The sequence below is a fragment of the Euprymna scolopes genome, chromosome 37, assembly GCF_053919585.1.
Source record: "Euprymna scolopes isolate OS-2025 chromosome 37, ASM5391958v1, whole genome shotgun sequence".
Classification (NCBI taxonomy): Eukaryota; Metazoa; Mollusca; class Cephalopoda; order Sepiida; family Sepiolidae; genus Euprymna; species Euprymna scolopes.
In genome coordinates this window covers 1,048,986-1,074,189 of record NC_136518.1, presented here as the reverse complement: position 1 = coordinate 1,074,189, position 25,204 = coordinate 1,048,986, and the positions used below count along the sequence as shown (strand labels likewise).

The 25,204-nt window shown below is 34.6% G+C and overlaps 1 protein-coding gene across 11 annotated transcripts in view; it reads right to left on the bottom strand.

Moving 5' to 3' along the window:
- The window catches only part of LOC145261029 (uncharacterized), a 126,504-nt gene that overhangs the window by 54,717 nt on the left and 46,583 nt on the right, over window positions 1–25,204 (bottom strand). For 6 of the 11 annotated variants that reach the window (XR_013864387.1, XR_013864386.1, XM_080119158.1 and 3 more), the window contains exons 8-12: window positions 22,451–22,694; window positions 15,724–15,809; window positions 12,467–12,484; window positions 7,699–7,737; window positions 3,367–3,543 (exon numbers count right to left, since the gene is read on the bottom strand). Coding sequence is in view for 9 of the 11 variants with exons in the window: in XM_080119158.1 (XP_079975284.1) it covers window positions 3,367–3,543; window positions 7,699–7,737; window positions 12,467–12,484; window positions 15,724–15,809; window positions 22,451–22,694 (564 nt within the window). In the remaining 2 variants the exon portion in view is untranslated. The remainder of the gene's footprint in view (window positions 1–3,366; window positions 3,544–7,698; window positions 7,738–12,466; window positions 12,485–15,723; window positions 15,810–22,450; window positions 22,695–25,204) is intronic. The other 5 variants (XM_080119159.1, XM_080119161.1, XM_080119165.1 and 2 more) reach the window with 2 other exon arrangements.

Below are 25,204 nucleotides of genomic sequence, written 5' to 3'. Positions count from 1 at the left end.
AAAAAGGGTATCCTTTCTTTTTCTCCTACCAGGTACAAACACAAAGATAAACGACACTCAAAATCCCTCTTTCTTTCGCGTTTTAATCAGAGAAGAAAATAAACAAACCTCTTAATATTATTGTTCTTAATTAACAATAAAAATCCTAAAGTCTTGGTTTTTCTTTATATTTATTCATGAATTATTTGTATATACAAAAATAAATTCATTACAATAAAAGAGTAAGATAATGTATATATTATTGAAATTGTAACTCATTTATTAATAATATTAAAATACCGGATTTATATGAAAAAAAAAAACAACATTGAAAACTGGAGATAAAACGTCAACGTTGAAAAAGTTGCTATGGTAACCAACAGCCAATCAGAAAAAATCGTCTCTAAAACGTCAATGTTGGAAAAGTTGCTATGGTAACCAACAGTCAATCAGAAGAAACCGTATCTCACATTCCTTACTAAATCTGAGTACTTTTGAACACCAGTATTTTTATTATAACTTTTGTTTGAATGAACGAAAATTGAAAATTTTTTATTTCAAAATATAGCTGAGAAGGTAACATATGAACTGTAAAAATGGTTTGAAATTTGGTTGCAAAATGAATGAGCAATGAAGCTTTAAAGCAGTTCTAAATGAGTATGTGGAAATTTGAAGGCGCTTTGAAGATTACAATACTATTCTATGGTTAAAATTTTATGACAATTGGTAAAAAAGAACCTATATTTTGAAATCAATAAAATATGCCCAAATTTGCTTACATTAGTATATATAGTGTCCTGGCAAGCCAGCTTTAGCTTTGCTGCTTTGGTATGAATTTTGCTTAGGGTTTTTTTTTTGCTTGGTTATCTCCCCTGTGGCCTTACCAGATTACTGATTTCAAGTATCCATATAAAATCTTACAAGAAATGTTTGCTTGGTTATCTCCCCTGTGGCCTTACCAGATTACTGATTTCAAGTATCCATATAAAATCTTACAAGAAATGTTATGTATCGATTTTCAGTATTTACTACAACAGATCTCAGTATGTAAGTAGAGATAGGCAGTAAGTTATGAAAATATATATGGCAAGTAAGCTACACAGAAGCAGATGAAACGTGGAAAATTCTGTATCGCTTGTTATATATATTTTCATAACTTACGATTTCACCGATTTTTTTTTTTTTTTTTTTTTTACAAGGGTGTCACCACTTATCAAGGCCCAGAGGCCACTCGAGGATAAGGGTTAATAGGTATACATTAGTCATTGTGATTTTAGCATAGTAAACAGTGGGAATTTTGAAACTTGGATTACTTAGGGGGACGATTCAATTAGAACTTGTTCACATTGGACTTTTTCTTTTTTTTTTTCATAGGTATCAACTCATTATCAAGGCCAAGAGGCCACTCAAGGATAAGGGTTAAAGAGTGTACAGTAGAAATTGGACAATATAATAATCATTAGTAATGAAAATTTGTTAAATTTGATAACTTATATGGAACGGCTCATCAAGAACTTATTTACGTTAGACTTGAAGACAACCATATTGTAGTCAGCCGGAAAGCAGGAAAACGGAAGACAATTCCACAGGCGTGCAGTTCTAATAAAAAAGCTTTGATCATGGAATCTACGTTTAGGTTTAGGCACAGATAAAGAGTGGGGGGAATTATTGATAGTGTTTACAGCTAGACGAGTGTTTCTTGTGAAAGTTTGGCGAGGGGGGACCATAGATTGAAGCTCAGTCGAACACTTTCCATGAAAATAACGATACATCAGAGACAAACTCGCAACATCTCTTCTGTGAGATAGAGGTTGTAAGGAGGAGAAAAGGACATCTCCTACGAGGCTACGAAGTCTATTTTGAACTCTATCAAGGCAGGACAATATATATATAATGTATTCTAATTTTATTCGATTTGTAAAAACAAAAACTTTAGGCCGTCGATCTTCAGATCTACTGGAATCACTTCACTAACTGCGATGTCCACGGATTGGCAGCAACATGTGCCTATTCTAAAAATCAATTATCCACGATAAGGTAACTGTTCATGTATGCATTACATAATCAAGTTTTCACTCGTAGTCCGTGAAAATAGATTTTTTATTTATTTATTTTTATTTTTATTTTTTTTTTTTTAACCAAAATTTATTCCTTCTCTTTTCCAAAGAATAAACACATTAAAATATGTGGACTTAAACGTGTGTCGCATTGCGTGGCTGTAAAGTTTTTGGTTATAGAACCCCTCCCCCTCTCTCTTCATCATAGACGAATAGTGTGTGTGTGTATATATATATATATATATATATATATATATATATATATATATATATATATATATATAATTATTTTTACTCGCGTTCACCCCTAACAATGTATATCGTCACTTGGTTTATGTTACATTTAAACTTTTGCATATCAGTGAAGCAGGTAGCAGGAAGGGAATTCCAAAATTTAGCTGTCTGATGGAAGAAACTATTGGAATAGAAAGCTTTCTGGCATTCAGGCACCTCAACAGTGAAGGGGTGAGACTTTGTTTCTAAGCAGGTTTGTCGGGGATATGTAAATCGAGGGGGGCACAAGTGAAACAAGTTCATCAGACTACATTCCATTAAAATATTTGTAAAACAGACAGTGATGCAACATTGCGAACGTGCCGGGTGTTACCTCCACCAAATATTTTGTTCTCTGGATAAAAGTATATAAATCAATTTATGTGATTTTTGGAATATACAGGCTACAAAGTCTATTTTGAACTCTATCAAGGCAGTCGATAAAAGTATTGGAAGTGTGAAACTTGGATACTTGAAATCAGTAATCTGGTAAGGCCACAGGGGAGATAACCAAGCAAACATTTGTTCATCATCATTCAATCCCGGGCAACGTCAGGTCTCCCTGCTAGTATTAGATAGAACAATAAAAGCATGAAAAATAAGTGTTGACAAAAACGTGAATCAATTACAATACTTATTAAGCCATCAAATTCAAATAAGGAATAAAAAAACTTATTGGTCAATAAAAGAGAAAAGAGACTGAGGCAATTTAAAATTTTGACCCAATTCAGAATGCTTCTTTTTTGAGGTGCTCGATTTTCTCCACAAAAAAAAACAAAAAAAAACTGACCTCGTGATTAATTCTGCCCTCATGGGGAGGCAAGTTAGTTAAGACATATGATCTAGCATTTGGGGAGCTGGATTTCCCCACATTAAAAACCGACCTTTTGACTAACTCTGCCCTCATGGGGAGGCAATTAAATAGGGATGGGTAAAGAAAAAAAGATTTTGAAAGTTAAATTTGAAAATTCTGTGAATTTCCAAATTTTCTGAAACAGACCCCCACCCTCCACTAAAGTCATGCGTCTGCGTTACGACCGATGAAAGAAAGACTTACTGTTTAGATGCAAAGAGGCTGGCAATGCATAGATGCAGGACTGATGCGGGTTGGACATGCAAAGGTATGGGTTCTCGTGTTGCAGGAGCGGTTGAGTCTGACGCTGCGACTGGTAAACAGGAGGGGCAAATGTACTGCCTACGTGCTGATCAGTTTGAGTGCTTGGAAGCGGCAGAGCTGGGAAGAAGAAAAAGAAAAACAAAGAAAAATTTAAGATTGTTATCTTGATACTTATCCAGTTTCAAATGAAATGAAAATGAAACTGCAGCATTAACCCTAATGCGGGTTTAACTGACTTCCTCCAAAGGAAGTTTTATGGGATTATGAAATTCATGTGGTCTTCAGTCACATGTATATCCCCCATTAGGGGAGATGACGACGTTAGGTTTTTGCAACTCTTGCAGGGAGGTGTCGATATCCCTCTATATACAGCACCTGGTATTCCCAAATTAGTCACCCATCTAGTATTCCCAAATTGGTCATCCATCTGATACGTATCAGGCTCAATGTTGTACCACTTAAAATCGCTGCAAATCATTTCTTCGTTTGCATATTTTAAAACTAAACATTAATCAGAAGTGACTTTTCCAGGGCATTCATTGTCAAGCCCAAATATCAGCTGACGTGATATTGTAAACAAGCACAGACAAAATTTCATGAATGACATTATCATTATTATTTAAATTTTTTTTTTTTTTTTTCAAACTAGTCCACCGGGCAAATTATTCCTCATCTATAACATAAAGCTGAATGTGTGTGTGTGTCTGGTCACGAATAGGCTCCTATATAGTTGACTATTTTAAAAAACTGATTACATATAATGATAGAAGATGTATCGAGATACAGGAATGGGTATGTTTGATCCTGCAAAACAGTGGTTCATTAAAATTGTGGGGTTTGCGTTCACGCCTGGTTCACAAAGTATGGAAATAAAAATTTAAAAATTAAAAAAAAACCTTTACAAGTGTTTTTAATATAGATGTACATAATAATACTTTGATAAGTATGTTTTAACTTAAATAGGGATGGTATAATAAAATTGTGGGGTCTGCGTTCGTGCCTGGTCTCCATAGAATGGAAATAGGGACAAACTTTAATAAAGACTTTTCATATCTATCTGTGTAAGTATACTTAGATAATTATGTTTCAGTTTGAAGAAGTATGGTATAATAAAATTATGGGGTGTTCGTTCGCGCCTGATCTCCATAGAATGGAAATATGTCACAAAGTTTAACAAGGTTTTTTAATATAGATCCTCAGAATATTGTGATAAGTGTTTCAGTGTGAACAGGTATGGGATAATAAATTATGGGGTTTATCTATTTTATTTTTACTTTCATCATATTTTGCTTTGGTTTTGATACCCCCCAAATTTGAAGCTATCTCTTTTCAACCCTTCCTTTTTATAATCTATCATACTTTAATAGATCAGAGTCCATTTTCTGTAGGCTGTTTTTGAACCCAGTCAACGACGGGTACTTTTGCTAGTAATATATAATAATTAATAGAGGATTGATTTGTTCATAATACATATGCAATCTGAATAGATTAAAATATCATGTTTAAGCATAATGTCCGACCCGGCAACGTTGTGATACCAGCTTGTGTAGTAATAAACAGTGATCTATAATAATACGTAGTAAGAAGGTGCATCTACAAATAAGAGAAGATTCAAGTCTCTAGGAAGATCAATTGATGCGATTCCAAAGTGGCTTCTGAAAATAAAGCCGAATTCTAATGAGCATTGTAATTGTCTGTATTTTTGAGATGAGGTGTTTTCATTGATTGAGATTGTCGGACTGACTTCCTCATCTTGGTTGTTATTGTCACAATGTTTCGGCCGTTTTGCCCTTCGTCAGGTGTTTTGTATTGAACTGGGGAACCGTTTGTTAAGAGTCTCGGACCCAACCCTTTATTATTATTACGGGGGTACCGTTTTCGGACTCCAGCTAGGCTTTGGGACATAGTTGCTGATTCTCTGTTTTGAATGTTACTTTTTCACTGCCTTCGTTCAGAATTGAACTCAGCACCTTTGAGTAACTGTAAACTTTGATACAACGTCTAGGACCACTATGTCACTAGGACTATGAGCATATTGAATTTGAAATAAAATCTCACATTATCTATGTCATTCTCATACTTATTTTTTGTAAAAATTATTATTTGATAAATAAATTATAAGATTCTTAAAAATTGGGAGAAACTTTTCTATCACACTTTGTAACGAAGCTTTACATAAAAACAAGAGAAAAGAAATAAATAAAAATCCGGGTCAGCATTTTTGCTTATTTAACAGAAGTTTTTTTTTTTTTTTATTACTGTATAGATGTAGGAGCTATTTGTCCCTGACAATAGGAGGCAACCTAGGTGATATTCCCTGGACAGAAAGGCAACCAGAGTAACGTCCCCTGGTTTCTATAAAATACCGAGCAGAGGTGCGGCCATTTGCATTTTTATATCAAGCTCACCTCGAGCTGAAAAGATACAACATCATGTTGTACAGAACTCTTACAATTACCGTTATAATTTCAGCCATTTCTTGTCTTTACACATCTATTTTCTTCAACGTCGCCTTGAGCACATGCTGCATTGTTTTTTCTTTTTTTCCCTTCTTCTTCTCGTGCACACTTCCTAATTTGCATATGCGCGATTTTCTGCTACTGCTGCTTTTTTTTTTTTTGCAAAGGAGTTACCAATTATTAAAGTCCGGAGGCCACTCGATAATAAGGGTTAATGAGTGTACAGTAGTCAATGAAAAAATGCCGTAGTAACTGTTGGTAATGGAAATTGGGTAAATTGGTTTACTTAAGGGGAACGGCTCATCAAGAACTTGTTTACATTGGACTTGAAGACAACAATATTGTAGTTAGTTGGAAAGCAGGTACACAGAACAAAGTTCCACAGGCATGCAGTTCTAAGAAAGAAACTTTGTTCATGGAATCTATGCTTAGGTTTAGGCACAAATAAAAAGTAGGGGAAATTATTGATAGTGGTTTCAGCTAGACAAGTGTTTTTTGTGAAAGTCAGGTCAGATAGGACCATAGATTGGAGCTCAGACGAACACTTGCCATGAAAATAATGACAAAGAAGAGACAGGCTCATAACGACTCTTCTGTGAGAAAGAGGTTGCAGGGAAGAGGAAAGGGCATCCCCCACTAGGCTACAAATCTATTTTGAACTCTATTAAGGCAGAATAAACTGCTTCTAGCAGCTCCCGCTCCGATATGGCAACAGTACTCCATCCTTGGACGTACTTGGCTCTTAAACAGGTAGAGAATTGCATCAACAGTGAGATATCTACTGAAGCAGTAGAACGATCCCATCATTTTTTCAGCAGCCTTGGCAACGGATTTGATGTAAGTGTTCCATCTCAGATCAGGAGTAAAGGTCAGACATAGAAGCTTGTCAAAAAATAGAACTTCCCAAGACAAGAGTCATTCATTTCAATTGATGCCAGATGAGGATCAGAGCGTTGATGATGGAAAGATAGAAGCTCAGTTTTATATGTATTAAAATTAACCAACCACCTCTTTCCCCATTGCACCACGTGATCAAGATCAGAGGAGAGAAAATCAGAGGAAATTTGGTCGTTTACAGCCTTTGAAGTGTTGCTGCTGCTAATCTTCCTGCAAGCCAGCACTCCTTTGCTGCTGCTAATATCTTCCCACACGTTCATATGCACTATGCTACAACCGTACATGCTAAAATATTTCTTAGTTTTAAGATTGAGTTATGTTGGAAAAACACCTTGCATTTTAATTGTTCTAATTAGCTGTAATTTGCAATTAACTCACCAACAAATCTATCCCTTGCTAAGTCTCTTCATATTTATCTCACTCTTTCACACTGAATGTTGTTTGACGCTCCCTCTCCACTTCTGCTCTTATTTACAGTATCTATCACTCTCGTTTCCATCATTCTCTTTCTTTGTTTATTAACAGAAGTATAAAGAGTGGTCAAATCTACAGATACTTTTAAAAATGCTAAAAGGGTGTGGTTGGAAATCATTTTTTTTAATTATTAACAAAATTTTTTAACAAGCAATAAAAACCTAATAATTGAGAAATCATTTTGTTGCACCTTTACCCCTTCAACATAAATACCCTTGACCCTCCCAACTAGCAGCAAGATCCCACCCCTTCACTGCAGAGTTCCCTAGATGCCAGAAGACTTTCTACTTTAATAGTTTCTTTCTCTAGACCTCTTACAATTGGAATTCTCTTTCTGTCCCCGCTTTCGCAACATTATCAACGTACAGAAATTTAAATGTAATGTGAACAAACATCTTGCTGCTTAATAAACCGAGATGTAAAAATGTAAAAAAGTTGGTACCTGGTCTCTGTGGAATGGTAACATTTCGAGATGATTTCACTGAAAATGAAAAAAACAAATATTAAGTATTTTGATATTTAATAAGGCTGTTTGCAATGATGAAAAAGAAAAACGGAACGGTAAAAGTGTTATATATAGGTCTTATTAATTGTGATAGTCTTATTATTCGTTGTTATTGTTCTTTGTTAACAGTGAGTCTTATTAAAAGAGTTTTATTATGAGGGATGTTGTGAGAGAGATTGTTGTAAGAGATTGTTCGTTTTATAAAGATTCATATATATTAAAATGTTCATTACTTAGATGTGTAGATATGAGATGTAGAGTTCACATTGTAGATATGAGATGTGTATGTCATGACATTTTATAACACAGATATATAGACATATAATAACACTTTTCACTTTACCTTTCGGTAGAATCACAACACAAAGACGACATTTATACAAACACATGATGGGTTTATTTCTTCTCACAACCGGCCGTGGTTTTCTCATCAAGAATTCAAAGCTTCACATATTAAGTTTCAAAGTTACCGTCTCGCTTCTAGACGTTCAAATTCCAAACTGCAGACTATCGTCTATCGTTCTCAAACTCCCTCTGAGTTTCTCCCAGTTTCTCCTTCCTTAACTCTAAAGTTTTCTAACTATATCTAGAACTTCCCATTTTTCCTTGACGTCATACACATGTTAAAACATGTGTCTTCTTGCACGTGTTCTGGACATGCGTGTCCAAAACTTTTCCTTTTTTTACAAAAGGAATTTTAACCTATATTCTCAGTAACCTATATTTCCAATATGTTAAAAACATGTTTATTAAATTATCTTGTAGCTGCATTCTTTCAATTGAATTTTCATAACAAAATTGACAGTGCACATTCTTTTCTTGAAACTATTTTATCTCTAAGCTAAACAATCGTTTGTTTTACATTCCATTTTCTAATTCTCACACGTAATCTATTTCTAAACCTAAATTACGAGGTTCGAATTTCGTCTATGCTATTTCATTTTCATTTTAACTAAATCTCTTTATTTTTATACTTACATGAAAAGGGGACAGCTCTTATCATGTAACAAAAGAGATGAACGAAAAGAAAAAATTGAAAACAAATATATGCGATATTTTTTCCTTAAAAGTTATCTGTTTATCTGTTTATTAAATCTGTCAGTTTACTGTTTATGGAATGTGGGTTAGGGTTAGGGTTAGGGTTTACTGTTTATAGAATGTGGCTTAATGGAAAATATTTCGAAATTACGAGAGGAACACCTCCTTTTCAAAAAACGTTCCTTACATTTATGGAGAAGAAATGTCCAAAGATGTATGTTATATAAATTAACAGTGTTTATTTATATAAAAATAGAAAAGATAAAAAATAAAATTAAAAGAATGAAAAACATTGCTGTTGTCACAAGAAATTTTTACACTCGCGAGGACGATGTCATCCAGCAAGCTAACCTATCGAGTAATAGAATTTTCAGAGCGTGAGATATGATATAATTATTTGCACAAAAAATCCTACTTGGGATCTACATTATCTCTCACGCTCTGAAAATTTTATAATTAACTGTTAAATATCCTTCTTGTGAGACATCGGCTTGGGTTCTCATTGGTTAGATGACCACACCTCTTGTTTGAGACGAAGTAGGTACATTCTATAGTTGGGTTTCATAGTACGGTTTGCTTGATCTGTGTTGGTTAATATATTTTCTTGTGGTTAGTACTCACCTTACATGATAGAGATTCGGGTTTTAAATCCCAAGTTTGGATGTTGGTTGGTTGTTTTTGTTTTATGGCATATCAACCCTTTTCAGGTTATTTAATGCCGACTCTAGTGATTTTGAAGAAAATTTTTTTAATAGAATATATTTGATTTTTTTCAAGTCGATTTCTATTTAACCCATAGTTGGGACCCTAACAGGTACTACCACTCCGGGTCAGAGTGGACCTGGGAGCAATGCCAATTAAAGGGTGGTTCCACACTCCCCAAAGCCTGCAAGTTGGGGCCTCACCATCAGATATAGTTTAAGGTCATATCCAGGATTAAGTTTGGATGTGTCTAACTAATGAGCCCAAATGAGGGTGATACTCGAGTCTTGGGCTTCCGGTTTGTTGGCTTTCGTGGCTCTTGTGAGCTGCGACGGTGTTTGACTGTGGAAATAATTATATATATATATATATATATATATATAGTATTGGCGATTATTTCATCCACTCTAGGATTCCTCAGGCTTATGCACGAATTCTGTGGTTGTTTATCGTTTTTATATTGTCCTCTTCTATTGAGGATTTAGTTAGCCAATCAGCTTTCTAGTATCCACCGCGCCCCTTCCTATCAGCCAATGGGCATGCATTTTATCAGACAAAGGATCTGTTTTAAAACTAGGTTAGTGTTTTTTTTTTTAAATTTTTTTATTGTTAGTTTATATATAAATATATATATGTGTACACACATATATGTACATATATATACATATATATATACATACATATATGTGCGATCGTTTATGTATATTCATGTTTATTTAATTTATTTATTTGTTTATTTTCTATTGTTTTTGTTAGTTTTAAAACTATTTTGTATCGCTATCCTAGAGTAAATTTTATTTTGTGAACACAGTTATTTGCTATTTCTCTTCTACAGTTTAATAGATGTTGGGGTTCTTTAAAGTACAGGATAGCAAATTTTTCATGAAGGCATAATTTACATGGGTCGTCTAGGTGTCTACGCGTGGTAGCTTGTCTTATTATTTTCCATTCGACTACCGGCGAATGTCCGCTTTCTTTGAGTTCCTAGTATTTATTCGTTAGTGTTGTGTTCATACAGTGTTTTTTATTGTTGAATGTACTTTTGTGGTCATAGTATCGGGTTTTGAAATCTAAGGAAGTCATACGTAATATTTCTTGTTATTCGGGTTTTCTTTCGCAAATATTGTTGCCTGATAAACTACGCTTTTAGACATTTATTTTGAACTGGGTAAAGTGTGCGGTGTCTACAGTTGCATGTATCTTGTTTATTTTATAAATTACTAACTAGCTCTATCTACGTATTGAGCACTTTTGAAGTAAATACTTAAAGTTTACGCATAAATCTATACTTTCGTATATTAATTTATGTGAGTAAATGAAGTAGTTATATATATATATATATATATATATATATATATATATATATATCATTTTGACATTCAAATAATATAATATACTTCACAATCATGTTGAAACACCGGTTCTCGCTAGATCACCAAAGTTAAGCAACGTTGAGCCTGGCCAATACCAGATAGATGACCATTTGGGAAGGTTAGGCGTTGTATGTACCGCACTGAGTCGTAGAAATTTCCAGGTTGGTATCTGGGGGTGCATTAATTCACTGGGAGAGATGCACCCCCCCCCCAGTCTTCATTAAGACATGCATCTAGGAGAAGGAAACTGATGTAAAAATCTGCAGTTTACTGTATACTTTGTCTTGTGGCAGTCATCTGCACCGACAAAGGTTAGCAGTAATACCAAAAAGTGTGTTTGCTTCTACACAAAGCTTTCACTACTATAAACAAATAATCTGTGTGGATTTCCGAACAACTTAGTTTGTGTGGCAGAAGCTCATATGTTGAAATCGATGGGAGAGTCCATCATATATATATATATATATATATATATATATATATATATATATATATATATAGTTATTTCATAGAGATTCCCGAATTTTATATTATAATTATAATATTCAATTTAGCAACCTATATATAATATATACTTATATAAAAAAACCCAGTGTGTGTGTGTGTGTGAAATTTCACACAAATGTACTTCATGTGTCTAGAAGTGTTCTTAGATAGGTTTTGTATTGGAATGCCTCCGATAAGTATCGAAAATCGATGATCAAAAAAATCTGATTAAGAAGGAAATCTGATTTTGACCAAGGTTTACACCTTTCTACAGCCAAGCACCACAAGTACATTTGAGAAGTTTTATCACCACACAAGCAGAAAGGGCCCAGCATATAATATCAACAGTAGGGTTTTTGATAAGACAGGGACTCGTTCGAAATTAATGATTTTAGTTTAGAGCACAATTGAACCATGATACTTGACTTTTGCATTTTAAACTTTAATTCAAGTCATTATATAAAAATAATTTCTTAAAATCAACAGTAGGTTTTCTACAGTGTAATATAGACTACAAATGTATTGTGGATTAAGTCAGTGAGGGGAGGCATGTGAACTTCTTCCTGGTGCATCGTTGTGTGTCCCTGACTAGAGCAGGCAATCAATCGATTTGATTGACAAATGGGAAATTTCACCAAGACAAAAAAAAATTATTGGAAATGTGGAACATTTATTGATCATCATTTCATCCCGGGCAACGTCGGGCCTCTCTTCTAGTTTCTAAGTAAGCCCTTTATTTAATCAATAGGAGCAGATTGTTCTCGTTCCATCATTTAGCTTTACATGTGAATTTAAGAAAGTTATTTTGTTGAGAAAAAAATTAACTCAATTTGCCATGATGTGTAGCAAAAATAAGCCTCATCAAAGTTTTGACTGTTTATAGAGGTCAGGTATTAGAGGTCAGGTCATAAGAGGTCAACACACTGTTTTCATTAATCTTAATCATAGGAAATGATGGCTCTCATTGTACTCACGAGTCATTCAACCAATCAAATTTACTGTTCTGAGTTAGCTAGGGAAACAACCAATGAAAATTATTCTCAGATAAAAGATGCTTAATCTCGACAAAAATAATAAAAGAAAGGATTTTTTTTATATAAACTTACGTCTTCTCCGAAGATAAGCTGCAAGAGAGAAAAAAGAGATTGGATAAAATTAAGTGGATATTCTTAAAGAAACACTCAACTTTAAAATGATGACTTAAACAGGTTTTCAGATATGCTGAAAAAGAATATCCGAATTAAATTTTGTGCAGACTAGTAGTTTTCTGGATATTAGAACATTTTTTCTAATGCATTACTTAATAAATATCAGTGTCGTCCGCCATTCTTAATACGGGGAGGAGGGGTGTTTTATAACACGTATGTGCATTATTAGTTGTTTAGTTGCGAAAAACATGGCCACCAGTGAAAGCATAATAAATTACATTGGATAATAAAGGTTTTAATATCCGGAAAACTATTTGTTAGCACCCAATTTAAATGTGATAAAAAGGAGATTGGATAAAATTAAATGGATATTTCTAAAGAAATTATGGTGTTTTTTTAATCTTTCCAACTCAGCACTCACCTTAAAAATAGCTATTTTTATAGGTTTTCGAATATACTGAAAACGAATATCACATTTTAAATTTGAAGCAGACAAGTTGTTGTTGGCAATCGTCCGACTTGCGAGACGATGGTGTAGCAGTGGAGCTACATAGCCTGGGAAGGGTGACATGGGAGGATAGCTGTTGCCCATGCAGCAGTCCCTGCCCTCTCCATGAAGTCAGAGGAGTCAATACAGCTTGGTTCTAACTGCGTTACAGGAGTTACTGGTGGTGACAATATAAAGTTAGGTTGCCTTAGGGACTCCATTTCCGAATTTTCTGTTGGAATTTACTCCCTTAGTCTTTCCCCTGATGGAGTACAAAACACTTCATCCTCTCCATGTTAAGAATGACAAACACCACTGACATTTATTAAGTAATACATTACAAAAAATGTCTTAATATACAGAAAACTATTAATCTGCCCCAAATTTGAATGTGATATTCGTTTTCAGCATACTTGAAAATCTATAAAATTCATCATTTTAAAGGTGAGTGTTCAGGTGGAAAGAAAGTAAAAATTTACCGACATCATTTTTTGGCTGGTTGTTGGTTGTTTGTTTTTGTTTTACGGCATATCAACCCTTTTCAGGTTATTTAATGCTGAATCAAGTTATTTTCAAGAAAAATTTTTTAATAGAATATATTTGTTGTTTTCAAGTCAGTTTCTATTTAACCCACAGTTGGGACCCTAACAGGTACTACCACTCCGGGTCAGAGTGGACCTGGGAGCAATGGCAATTAAAGGGTGGTTCCACACTCCCCAAAGCACGCAAGCTGGGGCCTCACCACCGGATATAATTTAAGGTCATATCCAGAACCAGAAATCATTTTTAAAATTAAAAAAGTTATAAATTGAGTTTCTTAAGTCTTATATACATATCACGTTTAACTGGTAAAGATAGCAGTCTTCTTAGTGATAACTTCCGGTTTTGATGAGTTACTACACCAAGATGTAGAGAAAGGCGGTTCTCCTTTTTTTATGGGAATCGCTCAAGACAAGGCATGAAACCACTTGATGTAACGAGCTAATCACAATAACAAAAGGAAAGAAGAATGAGAATCACTTCATGAAAAGAGTCTCCAATACCAGCGTTCAATCTCCTGGTCTCGAAACAGGCTAACGATAATGTGAACACTTAAAACAACCCAATAATAAAAGAAGGGATTATTAGGCTGACAAAAAAGTCTACAACTAAACTGGTTAAGCAGCTGACCAGAAATTGTTTTTTTATAGTGACCCCCCTCCTCCTCCATCAGCAGAATCCATATCTTATACGAGTGAATGTTTAGCAAGGGGGTATCGAGTACCATTTTTTAATTTTTTGTATGACTCAACCGAGGATTGAACCCAGGTCTACTGGCCTGTTAGTAGATGCTCTTATTACGACAAATAGCCCATTAGGTCAAGGGTACTTATGCAGAATACAAATTGTACGGAAAGAATAAGGCTATGATTTAGAAAGCCATTCTTAACATTTTTATTTTTTTACAAAGGAGTCCCTACTTATCAAGGCCCAGAGGCCATACGAGGATAAGGGTTAATGAGTATACAGTGGTCAAGAGGAACATGTCGTAGTCATCAGTAGTAGTAGAAATTTGATAAATTGGGTTACTTAAGGGGATGGCTCATCAAGAATTTTTTCACATTGGACTTGAAGACAACCATATTGTAGTCAGTTGGAAAGCAGGCAGACGGAACAGAGTTCCACAGGCATGCAGTTCTAAGAAAGAAGCTTTGTTCATGGAATCTTTGCTTAAATTTAGGCACAGATAAACATGGAGAGAGAAGTTTTTTTTAAAACTATTCTTTAACTTATCCATTCGGAATAAAGAATAGGAGGCATTACTTTTGGAACGGCCGTCGTATATATTACCAAGCTGATATGAAATGGAACACGTACATCAAGTTTGTTGCCAGGGTCGCTGGAAAGATGGTGGGTTCCTTCTACCGCTCCAGAAGATATCTCATTGCTGATGCAATTCTCTATCTATATAAAAGCCAAGTACGTCCAAGGATGGAATACTTCTGCCATATCTGGGCAGGAGCTGCTAAAAATAGCCTATCCTGCCTTGGCAGAGTACAAAATAGACTTCGTGGCTTAGTGGGAGATGCCCTTTTCTCTTCCCTGCAACCTCTCTCCCACAGAAGAGACGTTGCGAGCCTGTCTTTGTTTTACCGTTATTCCCATGGCAAGTGCTCTTCTAAGCTCCAATCTCTGGTCCCCCCTCGCCAATCTTTTACGAAAAACACCTGTCTAGCTGAAGCCACTGTCAAAAATTTTCCCAACTCTCTATCTGTGCCTAAATCAAAACGTAGATTCCATAAACACAGCTTCTTTCTTAGAACAGCACGCCAGTGGAACTCTGTTCCGTCTGCCTGTTTCCCACCTGACTACAACTTGGATGTCTTCAAGTTCAACGTAAACAAGTTCCTGATGGGCCGCCCCCTTAAGTAGACGCTTTATGAAATCTCAACACTAACGTACAACGTACTGTACATGCAATAACCCTTATCCCTGAGTGGCTTCCGAGCCTTGATAAGTGGTGACCTCCTTGTAAAAAAAAAAAAAAAAAAAAAAGCTGTTATACTTTCTTATAACATGCTTTTTAATGTAGGTCACATACTATAACAGTGACAGAATTTCGTAAGCCACATTAAAAAATATAGGCCATAAACTATGAACGGTAGCTTATAATCATTATGGAATGGATGCCAAAAAAAAAAAAGAAAAGAAAAAAAACAAACAAAAAAAAGAAAGCATAGATACATACCTACTGTGCCGATACAGACGACACACAACAAAAGGAAGCAAAGAATTGCGACGACAACAATCAAGATTCCTTCGATTCTACCGCTTCTAAAAAGGAAGAAAAAAAAATGTTCTTTTGAAATTTAAAATCAAAGTATTTCTGGTTTTAAGGTATCGACCCAGACAATGTCCGACCTATGAGATGAGAAGTTCTTTATTTTTTCTGTTTTTTACTTGGAAGGTCACCATTTATCAAGGCCTGAAAACCACTCAAGGATAAGGGGTAAGTGTTAGGTAGATGATGAGAAAAGATCAGTCATGGTGGAACTTAGGTAGGGTTAGATTATCTAAATGGACAACTCAATCGGAATTTATTCACATTAGACTTGAAGACGACCATGTCGGGAAGCAGATAAATGGTACTGTATTCTACAGACGGACAGTTCTAGGAAAGAAACTCTGCTCTTCTTTTTTGCAAGATGTGACAGCAACACTTGATGCGTGGTCAAATAGTGGCTTTGGAGAGATATAGAATACTAGCAAGTGTGAAATGTTTTCTAGCATGGTAGAGGAGCCCATCTTTTTTGCAGCAGCCTTGCCAATGTCTTCTATGTAGTTGTGCCAATGTATGTTATCTGTGAATATTAAGCACAGGAGTTTGAACGCTGGACTTTTAGAAAAGGTGCTATAAATCCAGGGTAATCGAGTTGAAAAAATTTCTTATAATATTTTTACGCTTCACTGTCTCCAGATTGTGCACTGACGTGAGCATTTTCATGACAGTTTTCTGGACCTTACGACTTCCGTTCTGGCTCATGACAAATTTGAAGCAGGCGTTTTAGTTGTGACGTCATTATTAGAAGAATTCCATGTAGGGCAAACGCGTTCCCTCTATTCAGTTGTGTTTTTCAACAATCTCCGCCACCCCTTTTTCATAGATGTATTGTCTTCACTAAAACTGAGAAACACCATCTACCTTCTATATGTTATCTCTCCAGAATATTAGAGGGAGGTTAACAGATATTACACCATCTACCTTCTATAGGGTATCTCTTCAGAATATCAGAAGAAGGCTAACAGGTACTACACCATCTCCATGAGGTATTATACAGGCCTGCTTACCTGAATGCATACATTTTTTTTTTTACACAGTGATCACCACTTATCAAGGCTCGGAAGCCACTCAGGGATAAGGGTTATTGCAAGTACATTACGTTAGTGTGGAGATTTGATGAAGTGTTTACTTAAGGGGGCGGCTGATTAGGAATTTGTTAACATTGGACTTGAAGACATCCAAGTTGTAGTCCGGTGGGAAGCAGGCAGACGGAACAGAGTTCCACAGGCGTGCAGTTCTAAGAAAGAAGCTTTGTTCATGGAATCCGCGTTTTGATTTAGGCACAGATATAGAGTGGGGGAAATTTTTCACAGTGGATTCAACTAGACGGGTGTTTTTCGTGAAAGATTGGAGAGGGGGGACCAGAGATTGGAGTTCAGACGAGCACCTGGTCTCTTTATAGTCTAAGAGACAATGGATACTCTCTGTAAGGATGGCTGCACATGTAATTGTGAAGGAAGGGTTGCACAATTACCAACCCCACCTCACCCATCCTCATTCAACACTACTTGATTCCAGTGGCAAGGAGAAATCCAGGACAACTGGAAACAATATTGAGATAAGTGAGGAGTACATACAGCACCTGGTATTCCCAAATGGTCACCCATTTTAGTACTAACTGGAGTCAGCATTGTGTAACTTCGGTGATCTAATGGGAAGCAGTGTATCAATGTGATATTAATTTAATTATATACTAGGGGATCCACCTGCTTGATATGTAATAGTGAGAACGCTGGATCAAAGAGCAATAGGCAATGGCCGATTGTCTTGTTGATTGTGATGGGATGATTCCAAAACTTTTTCCGATTCCAATACAATTACCGATTCTGTCCTGAATTTCCGATTCCGATACAAATACCGATTCCGATTCTTTTAAAATTTCTAAACATTAAATTAAGGATTTGGTGCTTTTTAAAAATGTTCAAATGATTGCAAACCTTCCATGTAATGGCCATATATATTTTGCAAAACGTAAATTAGAAAATGCAGTTGGGATAGGGAGTGTATATTACAAGAGTAGACTTTTCTAAATATTTTTCTCAAATGTTTTCCTTGTAATTGATTGAAAATTGTGAAACAAGATTTTTTTTTTTAGAAACCTCATTTGCTTTTATTTGTCGTTAATGCTATTCAAAATTTTGATAAAAAAATAAAAAGATCCGACGATTTGTATGCAAAATAAGAAAACTGTGGGAACAGAATAGTAAACAAAGCCCGTCCCATGTCAAGAATGAGTTTCCACATAATAAGGTACTATTTAGAAAACCATTCTTAATATTGGGAGGGATTTCTGTTAACTCTTCTGTACCTTCCCTCTATGAAAAAAAATGTTTATTTTTTTTTCTCACGATTATACAGACTTTGTCATTAGATTGATTTGCGTTACTATAAAAGAAAAAAAAAGAGATGATGATGATGATGATGATAATAATGATTGTAATGATTATGATGATGATATTATTAAAAAAATAATGATATTATTAAAATAATAATAATATTAATAATAATATTAAAATAATAATAATAATAATAATATCATCAAAATAATAATAATAATAATAATAATAATAATAATAATAATAATAATAATAATAATAATAATATTAAAACAATACTACTACTATCCCACTGCCAGCGAGAAATCAATGGTAAGTGGCTGTTGCGGTGATGCAAATTTAGTTGCAAATGCTATCAAAGGAGGAGGAGAGAGCTGGGCGTCTGGGGAGACTTGTTGTCACTCAGCTTCCAGAGAACACCACAGGTCTCCAATCAGATCGTTTGGTGACTCGTGTGAAAGCTCCAGGTGAGCCAATAATAATAATAATAATAATAATAATAATAATAATAATAATAATAATAATAATAATAACAAAGAGGTGTCTTCCAAGGTGATTCCCTATCACCACTACTATTCATTATGGCCATGATGCCCCTTAACAACATACTAAGAAAATGCAAAGCCGGATATAAGTTCAGTAATACAGCTGAAAGAATGAACAACCTAATGTACATGGACGACCTGAAGTTGTTTGCAAAAAACAAGAAGGATATAGAGATGCTAATAAATACAACCAAAATTTTCAGTCAGGATATTCAAATGGAATTTGGCATGGAAAAGTGTGCACTCCTGATCATGAGAAGAGGAAAACTGAACGCAACGGAAGGTATGATACTACCTAACTAAATGGAGATGAGGGCACCGGGTGAACATGGTAGCTTCAAATATACAGGCGTTCTGGAAGCAGACACCATCAAAACAAGAGAAATGAAAGAGAAAATTGAAAATAAATACCCTAGAAGAACCAGAAAATTCGTCAAAATGAAACTATATAGTAGAAACCTAATTAAAGGTATAAACACATGGGCAGTGTCACCAGTAAGATACCCTGGACGACTTATAGGTTGGACCAAAGAAGAATTAAGAAGGCCTTCTACTCTAATAGTTTCTTCTACTCTAATAGTTTCTTCTCCAGCTTTCCCAACTGTACTTACATGCAGAAGTTCAATGTAATGTGAACAGACATTTTGCTGCTCAACTCCCTACATAGTATCCCTGCAACTTATGGCCCCGATAGTAGCCCCCTATATCAAAGTGACACTGTGCCTTGTTTGGGGTGAAAATGGAAAAAAAAGAAGAAATCTCGACCAGAAGACCAGGAAACTCATGACTATGCACAATGCACTACACCCAAAAGATGATATTGACTGACATTATGTGAAAAGAAAAGACGGAGGAAGAAGGCTGGTGTACATAGAAGACTGTAGATGAGACAAGAAAAGAATATGAAAAATACATAATGCAGAATACTGAAAGAATAATTATTGCAGCAAAAGACACTGAAAAAACAAACAAAACAGAAAAAGAAGAGACAAGGGATAAGACGAGAAAAAAAATGGGAAGAGAAACAACTACATGAACGATTCATAAGGATGACAAAAGATGAGACTAACGAAAACACTTGAAAATCGCTACATAAAGGAAACCTTATCAGAGAAACTGAATCTCTAATAACAGCTGCACAAGATAAAACGATTAGAACCAGCCACATAAAAGCAAGGATCGACAGGACACAAGAAAACAGCAAATACAGACTCTGCAGATAAATAGACGAAACAATAAACCACATAATAAGTGAATGCAGCAAATTAGCCCCCAAAAAGAATATGCCGATGCTGATTTCCCAAAAAATTAAGATTTTTTCGATTTCCAATTCTGATTAATCGTTGTCCCAACATTACTTGTGGATCACCTCAATCCACCAACGACAAAAATTCAGGATAATGAAATGCGTGCGATAAATGTGACAGCTGCTCCAATTCTAACGGCAGAAATTTATTCATAGAGATGTAAGCCTATTTCATTTCAACAAAATAAAAATATCCCTCTCTTTATATGGGTATTCATAAAAGATGATAGCAATGCAGAAAAATGGAATGGCGAACGAAAGTATGAACAAAAACAATCAAAGACAATATTTGGATTACGAATCTTCAGAAAATCAATTTTTTCAAAAGATCTTTCAGTAAAATATAATGCAGCGAAATATTAATCAAAATATCCAGGAGAGTGTAACATCTGCTTTATTTATTTTTATTTTTTAAAATAAATTTAATTAAATGAAATAGCAATCATCTAAACCGATATAAATATTAATAAGTAGGGCTATGACAACAGCATATTCTTTTCATTGTTATGACTCTCGAGTATGTATCCGACACAGTTCGACACAGTTAATCAACCGAGAACCACATCACTCTAATAAATGCATATAAGATATCAACGGATACACACTCGAGAGTCAAAACAATGAAAAGAATATGCTGTTGTCCTAGCCCTATTAAGAAAATAAAACCAGATAATATTTATTATATTTGAATTTCTCTCTTGCTGAATTCCTGCCATTCATTTGTCTGCAAGTTTCGTATCTTCAGAGAGGCAGCCATTTTGTATTCTTCCTTCTGCTTGACGGATCTACGTTTGCATTCCTTTTTGAGAAGGGAGAGTTTTCTCCCGAAATTATTAAGGATCTGACATTATCCCTGATATTTTTTTTAAATTAATATTTAACAGTAAATTTCATATTTATTTATTTGACTAGCAGGGTGACCTGACGTTGTCCTGGATTAAATAACGATCAACAAATGTTTCACACTCCCATATTTTTATTGTCATCAAAATCGGTGAAATCGCCCATTTTTCAATTAAATCGATTGATCGACTGCTCTAATTGGGGACCCTTCGTGATGCACGAGGAGGAAGGCCTCTCACAGTGACTTAATCCACAATACATTGTAGTCTATATTGCACTGTAGAGAACCTACTGTTGATTTTATGAAATCATTTTTATATATAATGGCTTGAATTGAACTTTAAAATGCAAAAGTCAAGTAGCATATTCAATTGTGCTCTAAACAGAAACATTAATTTCGAACACTCCCTTGTCATATTGAAGAACTTACTGCTGTTTTTATATACCTCAACTTACTGCTTGTGCGGTGATAATGGCTTGAATTAAAGTTTAAAATGAAAAAGTTAAGTATCATGGTTCAATTATGCTTTAAATAGAAACATTCATTTCAAACGCGCCCCTATAGGACATACTGTTGATTTTATATGTTGGGTCTTTCGGCTTGTGTTGTAATAAAAATTCACAAATGTACTTGTGATGTTAGGCTGTGTAAGGTCAAACTCGCTTGTTCCTTTCTTTCATTGGATTATTTCGACTATCGATTATCGATACTTATTGAAGCCATTTCGATACAAAGCCTATCTAAGAACACTGCCAGATGCATAAAGTATATTCGTGTAAAATTTGATAAAAATCGACTCAGCCGTTTAGGAGTCCAGTGGGAACGAACTCACACACACAGACACATACACAAAGTTTCTTTTATATAATAGTAGAAACAGAGATGGAGATATGTGAGAGATCTTTTGAAAAACAAATGGATTTTATGAAGATTCGAAACCCAAATACTGTCTTTGATTGTTTGGTTTTGTTCATACATTCCGTTTTTTTCTGCATTGCTATCAGCCTTAATAAATAGTCACATAGCTGTTTACCAACAAGGATGTAAGTAAACAACCCTTTCTTTACTCTTCTCTTTGTTGTACGTGTGAATTTGTTTTCCTTTTGTTGTTATCATTTCCACCGTGGAATTTCCTTCATAATTAGTAATGTTGGGACGATTAATCGGAATCAGAATCGGAAAAATCGGAAGATTTGGGGGCATCGGAATCGGTATCGGAATCGGAAAAATTGATGCCTATTTTCCGATGCCAAAAACGATTCTTTTAATTGTCTTTTTTATTTGATTTTGTTTAAAGCAAAATCTTCCATTAAATATTTATTGATTTTAAATTACCATTCAAGCTAAAATCGATAGATCATCCTCCACATGTGTATTTTAACGTTTAGGAAAATATCTGCATAATTAACATGTGTTTTTACGAAAATCAGGACAAAATAACAATTCTATAGTTAAATATTTAGAGGTTGAAAAGAATCGGAATCGGAATTGTATTGGAATCGGGAATTTAGAACGGAATCGGGAAAAATATTGGAATCATCCCATCACTAATAATTAGACACCTAAACATGAAAAAAAAAAATAAATAAAAAGGTGTTTGTACCTTACGACTTCTTCTTTAGCTGAGGGGGCCCGATTTCCCACCACAGGGAGCCTCTGGGAAATTTCTGTTGGAGAAACAGCATGATGTTTTAAATCAGAGTTTCTGCCTCCGAGTATTTTTATTGACGACGTTGTTGTGGACACTTTGGTCGTCGATGCTGAAGCGATTGTGGATGAAGAAGACATCGGTGATGAAGACAATGTCAGTTTGGTGCTCGTTGTGGTTGTGGTTGTTTTGTGAGCTACTGAAATAGAATAAAATAATTTAATGATAAACAGCATACATACATCTCTCACATATCTCCATCTCTGTTTATATATATATATATATATATATATATATATATATATATATATATATATATATATATATATATATATATATATATATATATATATATATATATATATATATATATATATATATATATCGTTGACACACCGGTTCTCAACAGATCACCGAAGTTAAGCAACGTTGAGCCTGGCTAGTACTTGATGGGTGACCATTTGGGAATTCTAGGCGCTGTATGTGCTTTCCGCTTATCTCGGCATCATTTCCAGTCGTCCTGAGCCTCCACTTGCCACTGGTATTCAACAATGTCGATTCAGGAGAGGTGTGGTTGGAGATTGCGCAACTCTTGCCACAAAAATTTCATGCGCAGGCACCCTTACAGTGGGTATCCATGGTCTGTCAAGACTGAAGGAAGTCTATTATATATATATAGGGCTCCAGTAAGCCGTGGTCAAGGCGACCTTTCTAAGAGAAGCAAATCTCTGATTTAAAAAAAAAGCATAAAGCGCGAGACCAGTACCTGCATTAAGCTGGTCTGCAGTTTAATTTGTTGCTGGCTATCTTGCTCTTGCTTGTTGCTGGATCTCAACATTTTGAACCGAGAGAGAGACTTAGCTGTCATAAGACTCTGTAACATCATCTTTGTATAGATACTCTCTCAAGTATTTGGGCTTGTGGACTTTAAGTTCCTGAGAGAGTGGCACTCGTCTGACAAGACGTTGTGATCATCATCTTATATATATATATATATATATATATATATATATATATATATATATATATATATATATATATATATATATAGGGTGTCCACTTAGATTACAGGTTGGTAAATCCAGTGGTTTTCAAGTCTTATTGAATACTGGAAGGAAATATTCATATAAGACAATCCCAGCCAAATAAAATTGCTCAATATACTAGATAGAGCAAATAAAACTGCTCAATATACTAGATAGAGCAAATAAAATTAGAGTTTATATGTTCAAATTTCATTTAAAAGGAATCAATTTTCAAAATAAAATTTAAAATTTATTGCTTGAATCAAAGAATACGATGTTTGAATTAATGTCCTTAATCCATGAATTTTCAATGTAAGTACGTCTCCTCAGAGGAAAAATTCTAGCAAAATACTAAGATCGGTTCGCAATTATTTTGCTAAATAGCACATACAGAGAAAATATTAAAGATGAAATGTCTTTAAGGGACACAGAGAAAGGGAATAAGTATTGTAATAGTAAGCTACATTGATTAACTGTAGTGACGACAAAACACGTATTTGTGGATACCTGTTTTATTCATTCACACACACACACACACACACACATATATATATATATATATATATATATATTATATATATATATATCAATAGAAAAATGCGAGCATGAAAAGTAATATGGTTAAGCTTAAACATGGAAAATTAAAGGACTAGTTGTTAAAACTGGAAAAGAAAAGGACAAGATATTCTAGTAAAAAATATAAATTTATAACTTAAAATATTGCAGCATTAAGAATTGGTTATATAATGTTATTAATTGAATTTTTTTCCAGGCTTCCAGTAAATTCACTTGTTCTTTGTTTAATTTCAGTCTTATTTTTTTGCCCCCCCCCCGTAAACATAACATACATATATGTAATAAAAATGTAGGACACTCGTCTGCTTTCAATACCCCTCCCCCCAATTATTTCCCTTTCATTCTTTTAATCTCTCTGTTTCACTTGTTACTTTTCTTTTTACGAGAGCGGTGAATTGGTAGTAACAGTAGTCGCTGAAGCAATGTGGTTGCTACGGAAATCAGTCATAAAAAACGTCGCTCACCTCCTTACAAATTTTTATTATTTTGAACACCAGTAAATTCATCATGACTTTTGTTTTACTGGACGAAAATTGAAAATTTTTTTCCCAATATAGCCGAGATTATAATATATAAAACTGTAATAATTGTTTGAAATTTGTTCGGAAAATAAGTGAGCGATGAAGCTTTAAAGCAGTTCTAAATGACTAAAACTGCCACTTAACCATATATTCAAACATTTCCGTGTTTGAATGATATATATATATATATATCTATACATATTAGGTTAACAAGACGGTTCTTGGGGAATTTTTAATTTTGGTTTCAAATGATGTATTTTCAAATAAGTTTTCGTTTTAATACCTTTACTTTATATATTATTTTAAAGAGCGTTTTTCGCTCTATCTAATCGTTTAAATTTCAATCGTTTTAAAACAATTATGTCTTCTTTTCAGAACGTTGATAAAGATGGGAACAATTATGTATTTTTTCAGAACGTTGAAGATGGAAATAAAAAACAAATTTGCACAATTTTCTTATTTCAATTCAAGCTAGGCCGAAAAGCTACTGAAACAGCTCGCGATATCAATGAAGTATTTGGCTCAGGAATGACTACTGAACGTACAGCACAATGGTGGTTTAAGAAATTTTGTGGCGGTGACGAAGG